At 38.4% G+C, this 21,975-nt stretch overlaps 1 protein-coding gene across 1 annotated transcript in view; it reads right to left on the bottom strand.

The window, feature by feature from the left end:
- LOC126235040 (DNA polymerase nu-like) overlaps positions 1 to 21,975 on the bottom strand; it is a 213,925-nt gene that overhangs the window by 63,358 nt on the left and 128,592 nt on the right. Inside the window, exons 8-10 of the mRNA XM_049943776.1 lie at positions 14,602 to 14,702; positions 9,767 to 9,938; positions 5,467 to 5,600 (exon numbers count right to left, since the gene is read on the bottom strand). Of these exons, the coding sequence (XP_049799733.1) occupies positions 5,467 to 5,600; positions 9,767 to 9,938; positions 14,602 to 14,702 (407 nt within the window). The remainder of the gene's footprint in view (positions 1 to 5,466; positions 5,601 to 9,766; positions 9,939 to 14,601; positions 14,703 to 21,975) is intronic.

Below are 21,975 nucleotides of genomic sequence, written 5' to 3'. Positions count from 1 at the left end.
CCTAAAGAATGTCGACATTTGTTTCAGGCGAAAGCCTTGACACAACAGCGTTCTTGCCCTATTTTGGCGGCATGTCTTCAAGAATAGAAAGAATCCTCAAAAAGCACGACGTCAAGTGTGTTTTTCGGCCACCAGCAAAATTGAGGAATTTATTGTGCTCTGTCAAAGATGACCTTGGCCTCAGAAAACGTGGCGTGTACAAAATCCCATGCCATTGTGGAAAATCTTATATCGGACAGACATGCCGAACCGTGCAAGAACGTTGCGTCGAACATCATCGTCATACACGCCTGGGGCAACCTGATAAATCAGCGGTAGTGGAACATTGCCTGGACACGGGACATCGTATGCTTTACGAACAGACGGAAATTTTATCCCCAGCGTCATCTTTCTGGGACTGTGTTATTAAGGAGGCCATACATATTCGCACGGCGGACAATCTAATCAACAGGGATGCAGGTTTTCAACTGAGCGCCGCCTGGAATCCAGCACTGGCTGCCATTAAATCAAAAACAGGGAAAACAAGAACTTCCGTTTCCTCAAGTGACTCAACGCGTAGCTGAGATTTAGTTCAAACTTTATCCGCAGGAGCGTTAGGTAGCACAGTTATTGCCCAAAGCGCACGCGTGGATGGCCTTTCTGCAGCTCCCAGTAGGGGGCACCAGGAGCGCCGCTTTCTCCAACTATGAGCGTCTTCTCGCGCACGCGTATTGCCTGCTCCCGTCATGATAAATTCCGACGCCGCCGCGCGATTATCATCAGTCGCGCCTTGCAGCAGTGACAGCAGCAGCTACCACCACCTGATGATGTCGAGCAGTTGCATCGAGGAAATATTGTACGATATACACAATACGATCCGGCGGCAAACCCGAGAAGCGTATTTGCAATAGATCCGTCGGGAAAGCATGAAAAGTCACAAACACAAAGCTATTAAATGAAAAACGTTTATGGATCTGTGGAAATAGTGAATCAGTGAAGGAAAATGGCCAAAAACACAGTGAGACTCAGTGTTAAAAGTGATATGCAAACTGAAAAAAGTGATGATAATGACAAAAATCGCGTAGAAAGAAATACAAAATATGTCGAACCTAGAAATAAATATAAGTGGGTTGCAGTGACGTACAAAAACAAAGGAAGGAAGCATCAAGAATGTGGCAAACAAAGCGCTGGAAATGATGTCTTAATAACTGGTGATTCACTAATTAGAAACGTTGCAGTATTGAATACTAAAACTGATGTCCGTCCAGGGATAGGTATACATCAATTAAATAGACACCTCAAGAACATGCAGACAACAAAACAAAATGCATTCCCACCAGTACATCACAATGAAAACTACTAAGGTGTATTCGTCCACGTGGGGATGAACTCGCTGCAAAACAGCAGTGAAGAAGAGATGGTAAACGAAGCAAGAAATCTAATCGAGATGGCGAAAAACATGTACCCAGCATCAAAGTTAATTATTAGTAGTATCCTGCACAGAATATCAGTAAGTGATAAATACACAGACAGGATAAACAATCGCATTGAATCTATTAGGAAACTTCTTGTTGTTATTTACATTTGCACAAATATGAATTGCGTCCATCCTGGATTATTATATTGTAGTTAATAACATTTGTCATATTGAAGTTTATGTTATTATTATTGTTATTATTATTATATAAACACTGATGACACCAACTGCATGTAAATATGCTCAATGGTGGAATAAAACATTTGCATTTGCATCAGAGAGCAGTGCAACAGACTTGGTGCAGTTTTCGTGAATTCGAATAAATTTGTTAGTGATAAATGTCTGGGACAAGATGGACCGCATCTGAACAGGCTATGATCAGCAACATTCAGCAATATGTATAACAATATATGTAAGAGAATACTTAGTAAGGGAAACTAGTATGCAAAGATGGGGGTGTAAAAATCAATAACGAAGTTGAAACAAAAATACACAAACAGCGTTTCAAACCAGATGCCATTACGAATATGCAAAAAAGTAACAATATGTTCGTAATGCACTTGAACATAAATTGGTTAAGTTCAAATTACATAAATGGCAGAGAAACAAAACTTAACGACTTGCAAATAATTTTGTCAGAAATTCCAAATATCAAGATTGTGTGCTTGAATGAACACTGGCTTACAAAGGATAGTATCAAAATCTTAAATAACTTCAATAATTTTTAGGTTGCCAGCAGCTTTTGTAGAAGTAATTTAACTCGAGGAGGATCGTGCATACCAGTGGAAAGATCAATGGAATATAAAGAAAGACTAGATTTCGATTCACTTAATGAAGAATGTATACTTTAAAGTTGCTGCGTAGAGTTAAGGCAAAATATTGTAATTTTATCTGTGTACAGAATTCCGGGCGCAGAAATAACGAAACATTTTTTGTCCGAATTCCAGTGTCTATTGCAAAAACTTCAAAAAGAAACCAAAGGAAGAGTCATAATAACCGCTGATTTCAACATAGACCTAGCTAGTGAAGCCAAGAACTCAACAAAATTCATTGATATGATTCAAACATCGGGTTTCAGTGCAAATTTCACTGATTTCACTCGAGTAAACAAACTGTCTGCAACATGTATAAATAATATTTTAACCAATTACAATTATAATGAGGCAAATAAGTTTTGTTTAGATTAAGGACTTTCTGATCATTGTGCTCTGTTTACAGAGTTACCAAAAACAATAGAACCTTGCCCTTGATAGTGTGAATCACTCCTTGTACTCTGTAAACTGGAAAAGTATGGAATTACAGGCATGGTATTAGAATGGTTTAAATCCTATCTAACCAACCGAAGACAAAGAATGGGTATAACATCAGAGAGAGTAACTTATACTTCAAAATGGAAAACTATTTCACAAGGAGTACCCCAAGGTTCTGTCTTAGGTCTCATTCTGTTTTTGATTTACATAAATGATCTGCCACTTAATATTGAGTGTCATTCAGTTTTATTTGCAGATGACACATCTTTAATCATTGAAAGTAACATTACAGATCAAATTCCACAAACTGTATTAAATACTTCAGAAAACTTAAGATACCTGATTTGATTTGAACGGGTTAAAATTAAACATGGAAAAGACTCAGTTAATGCAATTTAAAACAAAACAAGCAAAATTAAATGATATTCAGGTCAGTCACAAAAACCAGGATTTGCAGGAAGCTAGCTGTGTGAAATTCCTTGGACTGCAACTAGATAAAAATCAATCATGGGGGTCACACATACAGTACCTTGCAAATAAATTAAATAGCCTAGCATATGCAATGAGAATATTGTACAATGCTACCAGTATGGGCATAAGAAAAGTAGTATATCACAGCTACTTTGAGTCAGTAATAAGATTTGGAATTTTATTTTGGGGTACCTCAAACCATATGTGTCTAATACTAAAATTTCAGAAACCATCACTAGAAATATGCACAATGTAGGGTGAAGAAAATCATGTTGCCCACTCCTAAAAAATCTGAGTATACTAAGTGTTCCCTCACTATACATATATGAGATGATTATCTTTGTACATAGTAACCTGATTTGTCTGTAGCAAATCATTTTCAACATGATTACAACACCAGAAATCAAAATAATTTTATGCTGCCCACCCACTGTTTTAAACTTTATGCTCAAACTCCACATTATATGGGTATGAAAATTTATAATAAAGTGAAAGGAAGAGCATTGATCAGTATAAATTTAGAAACACTGAAAACATCCTTTCTCACAGAAACTAGTGCAGAAATGTTACTATTCAATAGAAGAATTCATAAATGACAACCTGAAAATTTGAGTAGGAGAGAGCAAGTACTTACGACTGTTAATCTTAAAAGTTTGTTATTTTGATGAAAAATTATTAATTGCTTAATTAAGTAATTTTCAGTACTGTGTATTATATTACTCGTATTATAAGGAAAACTGTAAACCAGTTTTTGTGTTTTGATGAGTCTCCTGTACTTTTAAGTCAATGGCTTGAAATTGTATGTTATGAGACAATAAACTTCCACTTCCCACGGGTAACCCAGCATTTTCTCCCCTCCTACTTTGTTCCCGCTCTCTCCCTCCACTCCATGTCTTCACTTTACCCCACCACCTACCCCATCAGATTGCTGCTGTCAGACACAGTCCCAGTTGGGTTCCAATGCCCTGAGGCAGAAGCAATGTGTATGTGAGTTGAGCTTGTGTGAATGTGTTTGTGTTTTCTATTTTGGAAGGAGGTCTGTGTCTGAAAGCTTAATATTTTAGCTGTATCTTTTATTGCGTCAATCTGTGACTCAGTGCCTTTCTATGTAATGAGTAGCAATCCATCCTTTCTACACTGTTCTTATTTCACCCAGGACTTTCCATTGTTTGAAAAATGAAGAATATGTAGAGACATGTAAGGTGAATTTTTTTGCATAAATTAAGGAGCGCAATGCTTTCTTTATTTCATCGACAAAATTTTGCAAGAAAACTGTTCCCTTCCTACTGCCACCACACCATCTAGACCTAAATCCTACAGAACTGGTCTGGACCTTGCACAGAAAATAATCCATAGTCATCAAGCATATCAGTTTCTAACCTGAAAAAATAACAGTTGATGCATTTACTAAACAAATTTAGTGTGACATCTAGCACGGTGCAAGTCTTTCAATGTAATGCTACTTCAGCAATCTGCTCACCAATTTTGCTACTCTTACATTCAAGCAGCTTTTCAGTTGGCCTCACAATGTTGAGCGGACCTCCTTTCAGACACTTCCGCAGAGAGAAAAATTTAAAGTGATCACCACGAGCCAATCCTGGGATCTCAACAGTAGTACCCAGCTACTACACAATTCGGTCAGTTTTCTTTGCTGCTGTTAACACTGGCTTTTACTGTTGCGATATTAGAAGCCTAGAAAGGCCATGTATCACAGCAAACAAGCGTGTGATGGCTACTGAAGGACAGATACCAGTACTTTAAAAGATCAGCAAACGAGCGTGTGATGACTACTGAAGGACAGATACCAGTACTTTAAAAGATAAGAAAACATAATAAAATCAGTCAGCCTGGATTTGAACAAAGAATCAACATTTTCAACTGCAACTGAAACAGTAGATGATAAATCAACAAGACAGCTGTGAAAAATAGTGATATCACTGGGGAAGGTAGTTTTACAGAAATTGCCAGCAAGGCACCATGAGCGTCACTGGTGAGATATATTGTATTTCCTGTTTCTGTTCTTGTTTTAAAAAGGCACTTCATTTAGTGGTGTGTGACAGTGCAACACTTGTCAGAATATTGGAGTGTACCCTTTTAGTATCTCCTTTCCCAGCTTCTCAGTATAAACATGGCAGTGCTGCACTGCCACCATGTTCAGGTAACCAACTGGCTTTGTCAGGTAGAAACAAATATGGGCTATCAATATTCTTCTTATCTTTACAGATCACATGCTAATTAATGACGTTATAGGGAAAACATTATTTCAACCTAAAAAGGTGTTGAATATACTGGAGGCTTCAGAATGGTTAATATTTAGAAACTCTGCAAGTTTTGCTGGACCAGCACCATACATAACAGCATACACTATTCTTTTTGTTTTCTCACGGTCTTCTGTTTCTATTTCACCCTGGGTTTTGCCTAACCTGTAGAACAAAGGAACTCCATTAGTGACGTAAGCACAAATATATATGAAATAATAATGCATACATACACTCACACTAGGAAAACTGCAACACACAGAAAGAATGGCCTGAATGAAACTATACTCATATGATGCCTGCAATGATGAACCAGCAATAACTGCTTAAGATTACTGAACAGTTATGTACATCTAGTGCATAAGCACTCTCTCCTGAATTACCAGTAAAGCTTGTATTAGGCTGAGCTCATGCAATGATGAACTACCAAATGACGTAGGAATGTGAAAAAAATGTCAGTAGGGCTTGTTGATGTCAGAGGACATGATATTAGCATTTGAGTGAGTTTGATCAGGGCAGAATGATCGGTCTGCAGGAAATGACATACCATGACATTCTGGTTGGTACAGGGTAAGTTGCTATGATAGTGATGTGTGGATGGAGTTCATGTATAGTAGAGGACCTTATCCAGTGATTAACAGATATTAGACTGCACACTATGATGACAGGACATGAGTATCTTGCCCATCTGACTGTAACAGATTGTGCAGCTTCATCCATAGTCTTGTCTTGATGTTTAGGCACTGAAATATTTGTTACAGTGCCTTCACCAATTGCTGGACACAGTCTGCTGCTTGTTGGGCTGGTAGTATGCATTTCATTGCAGTGACTTTCATTGTTCAGAAACCATAAACATTTTAGACTGCATCTGTCATACCAATATCATCATCAGCATACTGGGTGGGAACTTTCAGTGACTTCAGACAAGTCTCATTCCATACTATCCTATAGTGTTGGTGAAATACAGATGTAGGAAGAGATAATTAGATTAATGTTCAAAATAACCAGTAGTATAATGTAGGCAACTATTTAGAGAAAATAAAATTGTACCACTTTCCTATGCATACATGTAATTATTATAAATGAAAATGTGAAAAGTAAGGATCCTAATTCTCCAGTAATGAACCTATACACAGCTACTGTACAAGGCATACAAAGGATGGACTTTTTCTGCAGAAGACTGTATAATGCATCACCAATCCACATAAAAGTAATAATGAACAAAGATAAATTCAAATCATTACACTACCTCATTGAACACTGTTTGTGTTGTGTAAGGTAGTATCTAAAAACTAACATTTCACTGCCTTTGGAAGCTACATTTGTAAAAGTCTTCAATAATATAATATTATGTAATGTTATACAGGATGAGTCAGGAGGAAAGTTACATGTTTTGATGGGTGACACTACTGGTGATTCTGAACAAAAACTTCTAATAAACATATGCCCTTTTGCTAACCATCTCTGGGTAAACCAATGAAAACAGCTAGGAATGGGAAAAGTGCAAGTGACAGTAAATTAAGCTACTGTTATGTTATGGTTTGTTTTATTATGTATATTTCCTCATAGAAGATGTTCAAACAATCCACTGTCAACTTCAATACACGTTGCTGCTCTTGTAGACTGGTGTACTGTCGCCGATCAGAGCTCAGTTTTGCATTCCTTTACCTGGGCACAAGCATGTAAAATACGAGTGAGAAGTTCTTCTCTTGTGTCGACTCTGTGCTTGTAGACGTCACTCTTCAGGCACCCCCGCAATCAGTAATCCAATGGGGTAGGCTTGGGTGATCTCAGTGGTCAAGCAATGACTACACAGTGACCCTGCTGTCTGGCACTCTGCGATTTGGAAATCATTGTTAGTATTCTCATGCAGCACCTCTGGAATTCCCATTGGGCAAACCATAGACAAACACCATTTCAGCAAACTCTGTATGTGTGAAGATCTGTGGCATTTTCACTAAACAAAACTGTATTCGTTGTTCATAACAACTCTGTAGTACCATGCACTATGACAAGCACTGTGGGACTGAGATTTGAGGTGAACAACTACACATATGCAAGTGAACTGTGTATTGACACGGTTAGTAAGGATGATGCTACATGTTTCCCATTCCTAGTTGTTTCCATTGGTTTACCCGGAAACGGTTAAGAAAAGCACATATGTTTATTAGGAGTTTTTTGTTCAGAATCACCACTAGTATCACCCCTCAAAGCTTGTACCTTTCCTCCTGACTCACCCTGTATGTAGATGAAAAATAATTGTGTTCCATTGTAAGGTTACTTCATAGTGCATACTTAAGGAGTGTATGAACATCTATTATACACAATACAACAATAGATTACCAGACCATTAAGTAAATAAATACTATGGTTACTAGAATCAGGTAGTGTGAATTGATGAGCAGCTTAGTGGATAAATGCTTAGCACAATAGGTACAACTGGATACAATACAAAATCTGAACTTCTTCATATTGTTTGTTTACTTCTTTCTTTAATCTTTGGTTTCCTTGGTCAGAATCACATGTGTGAAGTGTTTGGGTAAAATCTATGTAGTTCTACTTTTGTCAACATTTGCGAACAAATAATGTAGTGACACAAGGATAACTTGTCATTTTTAAATATTTCTGGATTCCCCCCCCCCCCCCCCCCCCCCAATAATACTGTGTATGAATATTCTGAGGGAAAGGCTACCTACTCACAGTAGTCACCCCTTCTTAAGAAATTTCTCTATGGAGACTACAAGCTATGGAGTATTCCTCCCATCATGAACTGTCATACTGGATATGAAACTATTTTTCTAAACTTGAGATATAGTTCTCTACAAGCTCATGTCCAGAGCTCAAGGTTTGGAGCTCTTCCTTGAGATATGACATTACTACCTCTGTGTTTATTTTACTGAATATGTATGTTTTTTTTAATTTTTGCAGTTGCCTTTTGTACTTCTGTAACAATTACTGCTACAATTTTCTCATGGTTATTCATACCTGTTTTCGCGTGGACAGACTCAAAGAGGTCAGTTCTACTACTTGCCATTAGATATAAAGTAGTTCTATCATGAGTGTGCTTCCCAACTAACTGTTCACAGAATTCAAGAAATGTGTTTATTACTGTTTTATGTAATCTCTTGTATCATTTATCTCCATTACATTTTCAGCACACTCATAACTATATTTTCTACTGTCATGTTTCCTAAACCATTTGTTTGTTTCCCTGTCTTTTAAAAATTTCCAATACGCAGCTCTCCATTGCTTTCTGAGGATTCCTATGGTTTTGAACGGTTTCATGTTAAACAACCCACTGCCAGAAGAGAAAACTAAATGTAAATATTGATTGTAAATAATTGTTTTGTGACAGACTGAATAATTAGCTCATATAACAGGTCAGTACATAGAATATTATTACAAGGAATATGAATGGAAATCTGCATGTAGTTCCTCACCATTACTGAAACCCTGAGTTGGAAGTCATGCCTTCATTTGTGGAAACAAAGTGAAAATCGCTTAGAGTGTGGTCTGTATTGTATGGTAGATGACCAAAATGCTCCTTTGGAAACCGTGTTCCTCGCTGACATCGACAAATGTCAAAGATGCTGCCGTGTGCTGTTTTTTGTGGTCTTCTGAAAACAGTTTCAGTATCCATCTGGCACAAAACTTGTGATAGCCTTGACCTTGCATCACAACACCAAACAACATAGTTCATGAAATTTGAGGAAACTATAATGAGAGCTCCAAAATTCTGAAGTGCCACTTCTTGTGAATCTTTTCACTGATTTTCTCAACCATTTTAGAATTGACAATAGTCAGCCAGCCACTTTGCACATACTCATGAACATTAGTGTGGCCATTGTTAAACATGATGCACAAAATCATAAATTTCAGTTGGTCTCAGCTTTTTGATGAATGAACATCTTAATCACTGATCACACTTCACAACTCATAGAATTTTCTAGTGCAGCATAAATTTTAAATATTCACAGTGAACAAAGCAGAAGAAACACCCAGCATGAATGATCACAACCCAATGCATAATGATTCCATAGATGGTCCAAATGCAAGACAGGGATGCTAGTGCCATCTCTCACTGCACATCAGCGAAACGTAAGTTACAGTACTTTCTGAACAGTACTTATAATAAATTAGCCGGACCCCATGAAATTATGACTGGGAGAATATCAGCATAACAAATGACAAATACATTTGGATGGTTTTCTTTCTGATGCAGTGTTTGGCACTGAATCACATTCTGGAGAGCAAAGTTAATATATCTTCCATCTATCAAAAAAATTTAATCCAAACAAGAAAACATGAAGTCATACACAAATAATTTTTACCATATTCTGGACATTGAAGTGAAAATATCATCAGGTTTCTGTAGTATCTCTTTCAACAGGGGATCCTTGGATAAATGGGCCAGCATACGTAACTCTATATGTTGAAAATCAGCAGATAACAACGTGTACCCATCTCTGGTATGATATGGTGATCGCAATAGCAAAATATTGTCTCTTCTATGCACTGAAAAAATAAATAATACATAAATAATTATAAAATGTAATATACAAGAAGGTGTGTTATCAGGATCCCTAAAATTTAATGACACACAAACAATTCAATAGTTGACATTTAACAATGATGGTAGGAAAGGTTGGGAACCAACATAAAAAAGCTAAAAACTTGGCAAGAAAAAAGGAAAGAGAAAATAATGGTAGGACAAGTGACAAGAAATAATATGTAAATAATAAAATAAAATTGATAAATACTCACAGAATTTTAATCACATGAAGATTTTTATTAAATTAGATATACTTGCAAGAATGTCAAGGCAGTGTTAAAGTGAATGCTTCACATAAAACACTTTGCTCCTGTTAGGATGCAATATGAAATGTGAGACTGCTTTCAGTGTAGAGAATGTGAACAGTGGAGTGAGTCACTTGTGGTTTAGAAAAGGGTCATGTAAATTCAACACAAGACATCACAGTTAGTTGGTCTAAACATATAAGTTCACAATCAAACAATGGTAACTCCATATTGGAATATCAACATTTTTATAAGGAAAAGTTTGATAACTACTCAGCAAAAAAATGACTCACTGAGTTGAAGACAGGCAAAACAAGACAGTTACACATTTAGCTTTTGGCCAAAGCCTTCTTCAATAAGGAAATGCACACACACACACATTCATTCACAAGAGCAAGCACACATCATCCACACGTGACTGCCAACAATGGCAGCTCAGACTGGAAGAATGCAACTGTAACATAGAATGGAAGCAGGACTCTGGAGTGGTCAGGAAAGGGAAAGGGATAACAGGGTATGGGTAAGGGGAGAGAAGAGCACTGTGCCTGATGGAGTGTAGGTGGACTAGACTGCCAACAAGCACAGCAACACAAGACTTTGGGACTGGGAGGTGAGGAGGGGAGGGCAGGAGAAACAGGGAGTGAAAAAGGTGAGGAGCAGGGAAGGGGAAAGATGGGCACGTGCATTGGCAGAAAGCATCAGACAGAATCAGGGGACAAGAATACGGAAGAGGTGATAGGACAGAGGGGGTGGAAGCTGTTGAATGGAGGGAGTGGGGACAATAGGTTTACCATAGGTTCAGGCTGGGATAATTTTGGGAGTGGAGAATGTGCTGTAAGGATAACTGCCATCTGTGAAGTTCAGAAAAGTTGGTGGCGAAGGGGAGGATCCAAATGACTCAGGTACTGAAGCAGCCATTGAAATCAAGCACGCTAGGTTTAGCTGCATGTTGTGCTATGGGTTGGTCTACTTTGCTCTTGGCCACAGCATGATGGTGTCTATTCATCCTGGTAGACATTTGTTTTGCAGTCATACCAGTATAAAAAGTTGTGCAATGACTAAAGCAGAGCTCGTATATGACATGGCTGCTTTCACAGGTTGCCCAGCCTCTGATTGGGTAGGATAAGCCCGTGACAGGTAGAATAGGAAGTGCTGAGTTGGCGGATTGGGCAGATCTCACACCTGAGTCCTCCACGGGCATGTGATCCCTGAGGCAACGGTTTAGCGTTGGGAGTGACATAGGGATGGACTAGGATGTTGTGGAGGTTTGGCTGGAGACAGAACAGCACTTTAGGAGGGGTGGGAAGGATCTTGGGTAGGAAGTGCCTCTTTCTGGGCATGATGATAGGTAATCTACGCTCTGCCGAAGGATGTGGTTCAATTATTCCAGCCTGCGGTGGTAATGGGTGATGAATGGCACACTCCTTTGTAGATGGTTCTTGAGGGTAGTGGGAGGATTAGGTATGTGAGGGGAAATGGCATTGGTGAGGGTTGAGAATAATGAATTATTTAGGAATAAAGGAGACAACTCACTGAAAGGCAGAAGCACTGTGCCATTGACAGGTACACAAACAAAAGGTACAGAGCTTTGGTTTACTAGCTTTTGGAATTAAATTCCATTCTCAAGCTCGCAGGAGAAACAGGCACACAAACATACACATTCACTAGGTCACTCACATGCACATGCTTTTCCCCCTACACTGTGCTCAGTCAAGTCAACCTTTCCATACATTATTATACACAGAAGGGATTTATCATTTTGGGAGGCTATAAAGGTCTCCTCTAGATGGCCCATTAACAGGTTGGCATAGGAGGGTGCCAGAACATTGCCCATGGCTGTGCTGTGAATTTGTTTGTATATCTTCAAAGAAGAAGTAGTTGTGAGCTGAGGTAAAGTGTGTGAGGAATGAAGTAGTGGGCTTGGAGTCTGAAGGAAATTGGGAAAGGTAGTGTTCAATAGTGGTAAGATCATGGGCAGGAGAGATGTTGGGAGGGGGGGTTCAGCAGTTATGAGTAGGGATCCAGGAAGTAAAGAGGTGGGGATGGTGAACAGGCATTGAAGGACATGTTTGGTATCTTTGATGTGGGAGGCTAGATTATGGGAAATTGGTTGGAGATTTTGGGGTGCAATAACCAGCTACAATGGGGCATACAGGATTGTTACATTTGTGACATTTGGAGAGCATGTGGAAAGTGGATGTGCAGGGTGTCATAGGGGTGAGGAGGGAAATGAATTCAGGGAAGAGTGTCTGGAATGGGCCTAAGGCTTTAAGCAGGTGTTGGAGGTTATACTGGACTTCTGGGATTGGATTACTCTGGCAGAGTTGATGGCGGAGGAGTCAGATAACTGGCAGAGGGATTCCACCAAATAGTCACTGCAATTCATAACAATAGTTGTGGAATATTTTTGTGCAGTTAGGATGATTAGATACTTATGAAGTTGTGTAAGACTGTTCTTTCTTCAGCTGAAAGGTTGTTGTTCTCAGGAAGGGACATGGGGAGGGATGGTGAGGCCAAGTTGGAGGCAAAGAATTCCCAAAAGGTGACCAAGTGGTGGTTAGGCAGAAGGGGGCGAGGATCATGGTTGGATGATGATAGGAAGTGGGAGAGGCAGGGTTCAATGTTGGAATGAGTTTGGCTTTGGTCAGAGGGACTGGTGGCAAACAAGTGTTTCCATTGCAGGGATCAGGAGAAGGAGAGTAGGTCTTTGACAAGTTCAACATGGTTAAATTTGGGAGTAGGGGTAAAGGAAGAGAACTGAAACTTCTGTGGTACTGAGGGTTTTATGAGTGATAAGGTTTCAGCTATTTATTGGATTATGTGTAAAAAGATGCCACATTATGAATACTCAGACTAATGTGTATTTAGAGGCACTATGAGACTTAAGGAGTGGAATAAAACTATTGCTGAAAGTGTAAGATACAAGGTTACTCTTCTAGTACAAAGATTCAAATTTCTATCGAAGAAAGTGTTCTGATAAGATGAGATACTGTATGAATAAAAGGGAATGCACTTTTTATGATGAGAACTCAAGTTCTAAAAGACATTGTTGGCATTTATAGTACAATTAATTTAATTTATAATTAAGTTAATGGGTCTGTGGAATTAGGTGGCCCAACCAGGAACCAATTTTTTTTGCCCTATACTGTTGAACTCAGGATTAATGAAGTTAACATGCAAAATTTCTTATTATTTGGTCACTCAGTACGTATTATAGTGTGTACCAGACAGCTCAATAGCAACTGCTAACAGAAGGTGACTATAGGCAGCATAAATTGTACTTATACCTTTGATGGATTCTCATATAATAATTTATGAAAAATAAGATTACTAACATTTTCAGACAATGTATGACATTTTAGTTCCAGTTTGTCAAACATAGATTAAAGGCAACTTCACTGTTGATTTATGTATTGGACTGTTCATATATAAGAACATTCACTTAAGAGCTCTGCATTATTTACATGAACATATTTTATGTAAACATAACACAATATGAATATTATTTCATGTGAATGTGATCTATTTACAAAGGGGAGGAATCAGATTTAATTACCTTGAGATGGGATATTATTTAAGTTTTGTGTGCCGGATAACAAAGAAAACATTTACCACAGCTTATGATAGTATCATATTTACAAGGTTTTCCTAATTCACATGACTCAATCATAAGTACAGCAAGAGTAAAAACCAACAGCATGGCACTAGCTGCTGAAGAGTGATGTAAGATGTATACAGTGTCTACCATGATTTTGTTATAAATACTTCCTAAACATTGCAGTGGGTATAGCTGTAAGAAAGACATAGTGCAGCACAAGATATAGTGCAGCACACTGGTATATCCCTAAAGATAGGAATACGTGATATTTCTTACATCCATATGGCTCAGAGGCACATTGGTGATGTTAAAGACACATAATCATTTATGTAAATGTGGTAATAATTATTTTTTTCTGAATATAATTTGCCAAGGAAGGAAAAATCAGACCAAATGATGCTGGTAGCAGATATTCTCTGTGGACCATATGCTGGAGTGTGAAGTATAAATGCAGTTACAAAGGTATCCACTTACGCCTGTTCTGGCTGTTCTCTGGATATCAATTATCTGAATATGATAGAAGGTTCTTTGTTGTTACCATGATTAAAATTTAATAGATTGTACACAGACTAGATACATTTTACAGTTAGAAGAAGATAAGAAGCATATCATTTCTATACCATTAGCAAACCAATGTAAGACAATATTATCATTGTGTACTGTACTATCAAATGTCAACAAAACAGCTTGTAAAACTATCAGATACTGTAATCCACAGAGAACATAACATTTAAAATTAATATATATGTAATACTTTTATAAATACATTACCTTCAAATGGCAGAATTTTTAAAACCACAGGTTGTTTTGGTATTGCTTGCAGGTTTGGATTACTTGAAGTTATACGCCCTGTAGCAGCACAATGCTGCCCCCTGAAAAAGTAACACATATGTAATTCATCATGGTATTTAAGGAAGTACAAAACTTGTACAATACATTTTACATTGAATGGCAACTGTAAAACATTACCAATTAATCAGATTCTATTTATGAACAGAAAAGTTTCACTGAAAGTGATTCGTGATCAAAGATATTTAACTACAGACTGTCTATCTAAGGAAACAAAATTTCTAATATATAAACAGGAGACACACTATAATCTCTTCTGGAAAAGTTGACACAAAATTTCAAACATACCTTGATCTGAATTTCTGCATCTTTAACTGATGAAAAGAATACTTAACATTGTTTGAGCATACAATAATTTTTTGTTTCTTGTGATACATTGTATTATTTAAGAGGAAAACAGGGAATGGTATGTATTATCCATTGATTCCAACTCATGCACAATATGCAAGTATGTACTCACTGTGTGATTTACAAGCAATATGTTGTGGCACATGCAGGTTTCAGAAAGTTAGAGACATTGTCTTTATTGGATCTCATTGATTGATCAATTGATTGATTGACTGATTTTATTTCATGTTCCATAGGTCCAACTGTGTTGGGTTCACAAGCATATACAGACATTTGAGTACATAATTATATGAAAATTTATACTGTAATTTCTCTGAGTAGCAATACAGAAAAAAGAAGACACAAATTTTTTTTAGAATAATTAAAACACTACATAAAAACATATACAGGGCACAAACGGATACAGAGCTCAAGTTAAATAACATTCTCAGAGGCATTATATTATCTTGTATTATATAATATTAAAATCTTACGATCTATTTATTTAGAAATTCATCTAGACTGTAAAAAGCATTTACTAGCAGAAATATTTTTAATGCTTTCTAAAACTTATTATTGTTATGAATCTCTGTCTTTATTTCAAGAGGAAGATCACTGAAGAGTTTTGTTCCATTGCAGTGAACACCCTTTTGCACCAAGCTCAGATTTCTATGCTTGCTGTGCATGTCATTCTACCTCCATGTGTTATGCTCATGATAATATTTATAGACAAAACACATGAGAGAAAAAATATATTGGCATGTAGTTGTGTATATTTTAAATTTTTGAAAGCTATTTCTACAGGAGTCTCTTGTCAGATATGAACCAGGCACATGTTGATAACTAGTTTGTCAAAAAGTGTCTTTTAAAAAGACACTATGGTAGGGGTGACAGTTTTTGAAAATAAATGTGGGTATTTTAAATCACCCTTCAAAGATGTTGAAAACTAACCATCCTGAAGATTCAGTTTCAGGTACTTTTGAATGAGCAACACTTCATAAATGTAAACAAACTCTATGTCTCTTCTCACTCATAAAGAGTGTGTTCTTATGAACAGTGGACCATTTGATGAAAATGTTTGCCATAGAGTCAAGGTTCAAGTTCTTTGTTTCTTGTTTATGGACATGCATGATAACATTGTCGTTCAGTTTCCATGTCATCATGGTGTTATTCAGGGAAAGTTATTAATCTTGTAAGGGTAGAGAAAGAACATTCTGCTGCACATTCAGAAATAGGAATTGTTAAAGCAATCTTCATCAATTTCATCACCTCAGGAATCAATTAACCAATATGCATGTTTGGGTAAAAGAAGCATATTAAATCTTCTGTACTTTCAATGAAATAATTTTTATACTTACTCACATCTAACATCATATTTGTAGGCAAAGCTTATCTTTCTCGGTCAGAGTCATCTTTATACAATTCTGTTACATTCCTGCATGCAATCTTTAGTGCTGAGATGAAGAAATGTTTCTATTTCTCTGAACTGAGTCATAGTAGCTTTGGAAAATCGATCCTCAAAACACTGAATCATAATATCAAAAACCTCAGAATAATCATGGGGCTGACAAAAGCATAGGGCAGAGCACCATCATCAAGTTATCGAGAAATCTTTTGAACGGTTGGAAATTTCGGATCTTCAACATCAACTTTGTTGGTCAGTTCCAAGCAGCAATAGCCTCATATTTCATCAAAACTATCATCAATTTGAGATAACTTCACAACATCTGAGACACCATTAATATTGTCAATGGCTTTTTGGAGCTGTAGAGAGGAACTCTGTAGAAAAGTATTCAGAATTTCAGCTGCCTCTAAAATTTTAATAATTAGTGTAGTGACAAAGGTAAGTTTGAAAGAACACAGAAAATTTTAAAAACCTTTAGGTTTAGCAGTGACTTCAGATTTTTTGCACTCAAGTTCCTTGAAGTGGTAGTCACATACAATAAATTTCCATTTGTATCCCCCACAACACCAACCAATACTGTTAGTACTGTATCAGCATTGTTCTATATTTTGTGTCTTTTAGGTATTCCCAAAATCATTGTCTCAGCCAATGGACGACAATTCACATCTGCCAATTTTCTTCAGTTTTGTGTCGATAAGGGCAAAGGCAGTCTGGTCATAGCAGCCACAGGCAGTGGTCATGTGTGTGAGATGTGCTTGTATAAATGGGTGGAGGTTTTCTACTTCAGAAGAAGTAGAAAGCTTAACGTTTGTTTGTCCCAATGTATGACACCTAGACTAAACAAAAGGACCATAGACTTATGAAAATCAATTGTGCATTCTGGTCCACACCCTCAGACTCACAATCAAGCAACATTTAGTTAAAAAAGGCGTGTCTGATCACATGTGTGGGAACAATACTAGATGGGTCTACTGGGGGAATAGAATATAGCCAAAGAAGGGAAGCATAAATGGTCACTGGAGTGTTTGAACCCTGGGAAAATGTCACAGGAAAGCTGTAGAACCTGTACTGTGAGACAACTGAAGATAGGTGCCTGTTATTCTATGAATGCGTACTTACAAAGATTCAAGTACTACTATTAAGTTGCCAGCTGCTGTGGCCCAGCGGTTCTAGGCGCTTCAGTCTGGAACCGTGCTGCTGCTACGGTCGCAGGTTTGAATCTTACCTTGGACATGGATGTGTGTGATGTCATTAGGTTTGTTAGGTTTAAGTAGTTCTAAGACTAGGGGACTGATGACCTCAGATGTTAAGTCCTATAGTGCTTAGAGCCATTTGAACTATTAAGTTGACTTTTAGCAATATACTACCTCTTTCAATGTATCATTCCCACAGACAAAATTAAACTAATTACCATGCATACAGAAGCAGTGAAAAAGTAATTTCTTTTGTTCTCCATATGCAAGTGGAATGTAAACAAACCCTAATATGAGGTGTAACTTGAAGGACTCATTAAACAGATGAGAGTTAAATGTGGCAGACTGCAAGGGCCTCTGGCACAGCCTTGTAGACACTAATGCTGGTGAATATCAACATGCTACAAGAGTGCACTGGAACTGTAGCTGGAGACCAGAGGGCATGATCACTAAGAGCAGATACACAGTAACATGATAACAATGATGTAATGGATAATCCAGTGGGCAATGGTAGGTAATAAATAGTTTATGTCCTGAACAGGCAGCATGGCAGAATATGATGAATAATGTTACAGGGAGACACTGTAAACAAGGTTACTGATATACTGCATGATAAGCAAGTACACCAGCTCATAGTAAATTCTGAAGGAAAATTACTGGTGATAATGGCTTCTCCATATGATAGTTGTTTCAAAAGGTATTAAGAATAAAAGGTAGGAAAGTGCTGGAATTTGTAAAATTAAGATTATATACAATAATGATCACATTTTAACAACCAAGATGTCATTGGATACATGTTGGTAAAAGCTGCCAATTCAGCTACTCAGAATTGCAATACAATATCCCAGACTGATACAATAGTGCAAAGTATTATAATTACATGATTAATTAGTTTATAGCAAAATAGTAGCAAGAAAACTATTTAAAGTGCTCACAACTGTTACAAATGCATAAACTGCAAACAGAGCTAAGTTCAGTTTTTCAGGACAGCCACAAGTCACACTCAGGAAGTGTTATCGACTATTTTTGTTCTATAATATTACAAGAGCTTCATCAGAATCTCTGAAATTTACTCTGTGAAATATACAACAGAGTGGGACAATATGGATTCTTACATTGACATTAATGGACATATTCCATTTACAGTAAGGTAACTTCCATTTAAAGTACAGTAATTTGCTGAATACATTGCTAGCACCAAAGATTAAACAGGATGTACAACAGTGTTTGTAATGTACATGGCAGTGTGCATCCAAAGATACACTTATTGTTTTGAATCTAACTCTTGAAAAACCAATGCACTTCAGTTACTTCACTAACATCAAAAAATGGTAAACTACTTTTGTTTGTTACAAAATTTGTATTTCTACAGGAATTTATTTGATCAAATGCTCTAGATAACCAGTCTCAGCTACCTGCCATGTTATCCTAACAGAAATATTTTTCAAAAAACATGTTTTTATGTATATTTTTGGCGATACATTTGTAAAGATATTTTGAAGATGTATTTTGACAGACATTGCAGCACAATGATATTTTGTTCAGTGCAGAAAAGTTGTCTATACACGTGCCCAAAGTGGCAGCTGAAATTTAAATTTCTATTTCCCATAAGAATAAGGAGTAATTAACAAACGGAAGCTGCTTACCGCATTTTGATGCTAAACAATGGAAAAACCAGGATGGAAGAATGATAATATTATGAAAAGTATAGATGTTACTCACCGTATAGCAGAGATGCAGAGTCACAGATAGGAACAACAAAAAGTCTGTCAAACGAAGCTTTCAGTCAAACATGCCTTCAACAGAATCCAACAACAACAACACACACACACACACACACACGCGCGCACACACACCACTGCAATCTATGGCTGCCAAGGCCAGACTGTGCACATCAGTGCACGATACTGGAAGCAAACTGAGCACTGGGGGTAAGGAGGAGGCTGGGATGGGGAGGGGAAGAAGAGGAGGCTAGGGGTGGTGGCTGGTAAAGTGTTGCCTGGTGGGAGCATACAGGACAAGGTAGGGAGAAGGTAGGGCAGCTATGTCCAGTCAGGACATTAGATGGTGGACGGGGCGGGGTTCAGCAGAAAAAAGAGAGAAGTAAAAAGACTGTGAACAGGGAAGGATATAGGTAAATGACAGTGACTAATGAAGGTTGAGTTCAAAATGGTTCAAATGGCTCTGAGCACTGTGCGACTTAACTTCTGAGGTCATCAGTCACCTAGAACTTAGAACTAATTAAACCTAACTAACCTAAGGACATCACACACATCCATGCCCGAGGCAGGATTCGGACCTGCGACCGTGGCGGTCGCCCGGTTCCAGACTGTCGCACCTAGAACTGCACGGCCACTTCAGCCGGCCAATGAAGGTTGAGGCCAGGAGGGTTACGGGAATGTAGGATATATTATAGGGAGAGTTTCCAGCTGCGCAGTTCAGAAAATCTGGTGTTAGTGGGCATGATGCAGATGGCTATTCAGCATTTCCACTACTGGTGAATAGCAATATCCTTTTCAAAATATTGTCATATTTTGATGTTAGTGTAGTAACTGAAATACATTGGTTTTTCATGAGAGAGATTTGAATCAATAAGTACATATGTGGAACATTATCTTGTACAATAAGAATACTACATTATCTTTGAATGCACATTGCCATGGATGTTGCAGACACTGTTGTACATCCAACTCAATTTCTGGCACCAGCAATGTAATCAGCCAACTACTGTACTCTGCCGGCCAGTGTGGCTGAGTGGTTCTAGGTGCTTCAGTCTGGAAACGCGCGACTGCTACTGTCGCGGGTTTCAATCCTGCCTCGGGCATGGATTTGTTTGATGTCCTTGGGTTAGTTAGGTTTAAGTAGTTCTATGTTCTAGGGGACTGATGACCTCAGATGTTAAGTCCCATAGTTCTCAGAGCCTACTGTACTCTAAGTGTAAGTTACCATACTGTAAATGGAATACATTCATTAATATGAAAGTAAGGTTACATATTGTCCCACTTTGTTGTTTATTTCACAATGTAAATTTCAGTGATTCTGATGATGCTCTTGTAATATTATAGAACTAAAGTGATCACTAAAACTTACTGAAAGTGACTTGTGGCTCTCCTGAAAAACATAATTTCAGCAGTTGCTGTTTCCTCTGCTCTCACTAAACGCCACAGCTAAGTCCACGGTGAGTGGAGAACTGAATAAACACCAAAAATGATAGCAAGTCAAAGTCCAGAGCAGGATTGGCATCAGTATAGAAGCTACACATTATTGGAAACAACACAAATAGTGTACTATATGAAACTGGAGCAAGGCCATTTGAGTAGATCAAAGCTGCTATTGGCCTCACTTACATGCCTCAGTGGCCATACCTCTTGTGGCACCTGCTAAACGTAGTGCCATTGATTGTGTCCACTGGGTGGGGGGGTGGGGGGGTATTAAATCCACTCTCCTGAAATTGGCACACAGAGCTGAAAATGTGGTATCCTATGATGGTGATGGCAGGAGTGGATACTTGTCGCCAGTGGATCTAGGACCATAGGAGCTTGCCCAGCAGGAGACCCAGTCGAGGACTGTGTGGGTGGCAGAGGTGTTAGTGTTCCCAAAGGAGGAGACTGCTCTGGTGCCACTGTTGGTGACTGGGGGACAGGGCAGAGGAAAAGGATATACTAAGGTGCAAGGGCAAGTGGAGAGGGTGAGAGACATGGTTAGTGGTGCCCCTGGTGTCAGGTGTGGGGTTTGGAGGGGGCAGCAAGCTCATCAACATTATACAACTGCGGTCACAGCAGGAGCTGGTTGTGATGATGGGTTAAATGGACATACCTGGCTGTGACATCAAACAGCCTAAGGCCCATGTCACCTACAATGTCCCTTCAGCCCACACCAGACGAATATATGTGTCGAGATACAGGCACCCTGCAGAGAGATGGACCTGTAGGTAAGATGGGTGCACTGTACAGGATATGGGAGTTCTAACACCTGTGCCTGTGGAGTATTTGGCAGGGCCAAGTCCATACATGGGTGTGGCCCAATAGGTTGTGAGGAAGCTGTGAAAGCAACCTAGGTCAATGACACCTGCAAGACCTTCCTTATCTAGAATTTAAGACTGTAGACCATCCACCCAACCTTCATGTAGGAGGTGGGGTGAAAAGGAGTGGTGGTTATAGGATTGATGGCATTGTGGCGACAGGAGACCTGCAGCTTAGTCAATGTAAACTGGGGCCAATCATCTTAAGCCAGGGTGCAAGATGCCCCCTCAATGGCGATAATCCTCTCAATGGCATGCGTGATTCCAGGGTTGGTAGTGTACAGCATGTGTGCCACATACAGGAATCTGGAAAGTGTGTCCACTGCCAGCAACCAAATAGCTCCCTGAAT

Source organism: Schistocerca nitens, chromosome 2, assembly GCF_023898315.1.
Source record: "Schistocerca nitens isolate TAMUIC-IGC-003100 chromosome 2, iqSchNite1.1, whole genome shotgun sequence".
In the NCBI taxonomy this organism is placed as follows: Eukaryota; Metazoa; Arthropoda; class Insecta; order Orthoptera; family Acrididae; genus Schistocerca; species Schistocerca nitens.
The sequence above is the reverse complement of the archived record's forward strand: the minus strand, read 5'-3'. Positions and strand labels throughout refer to the sequence as shown.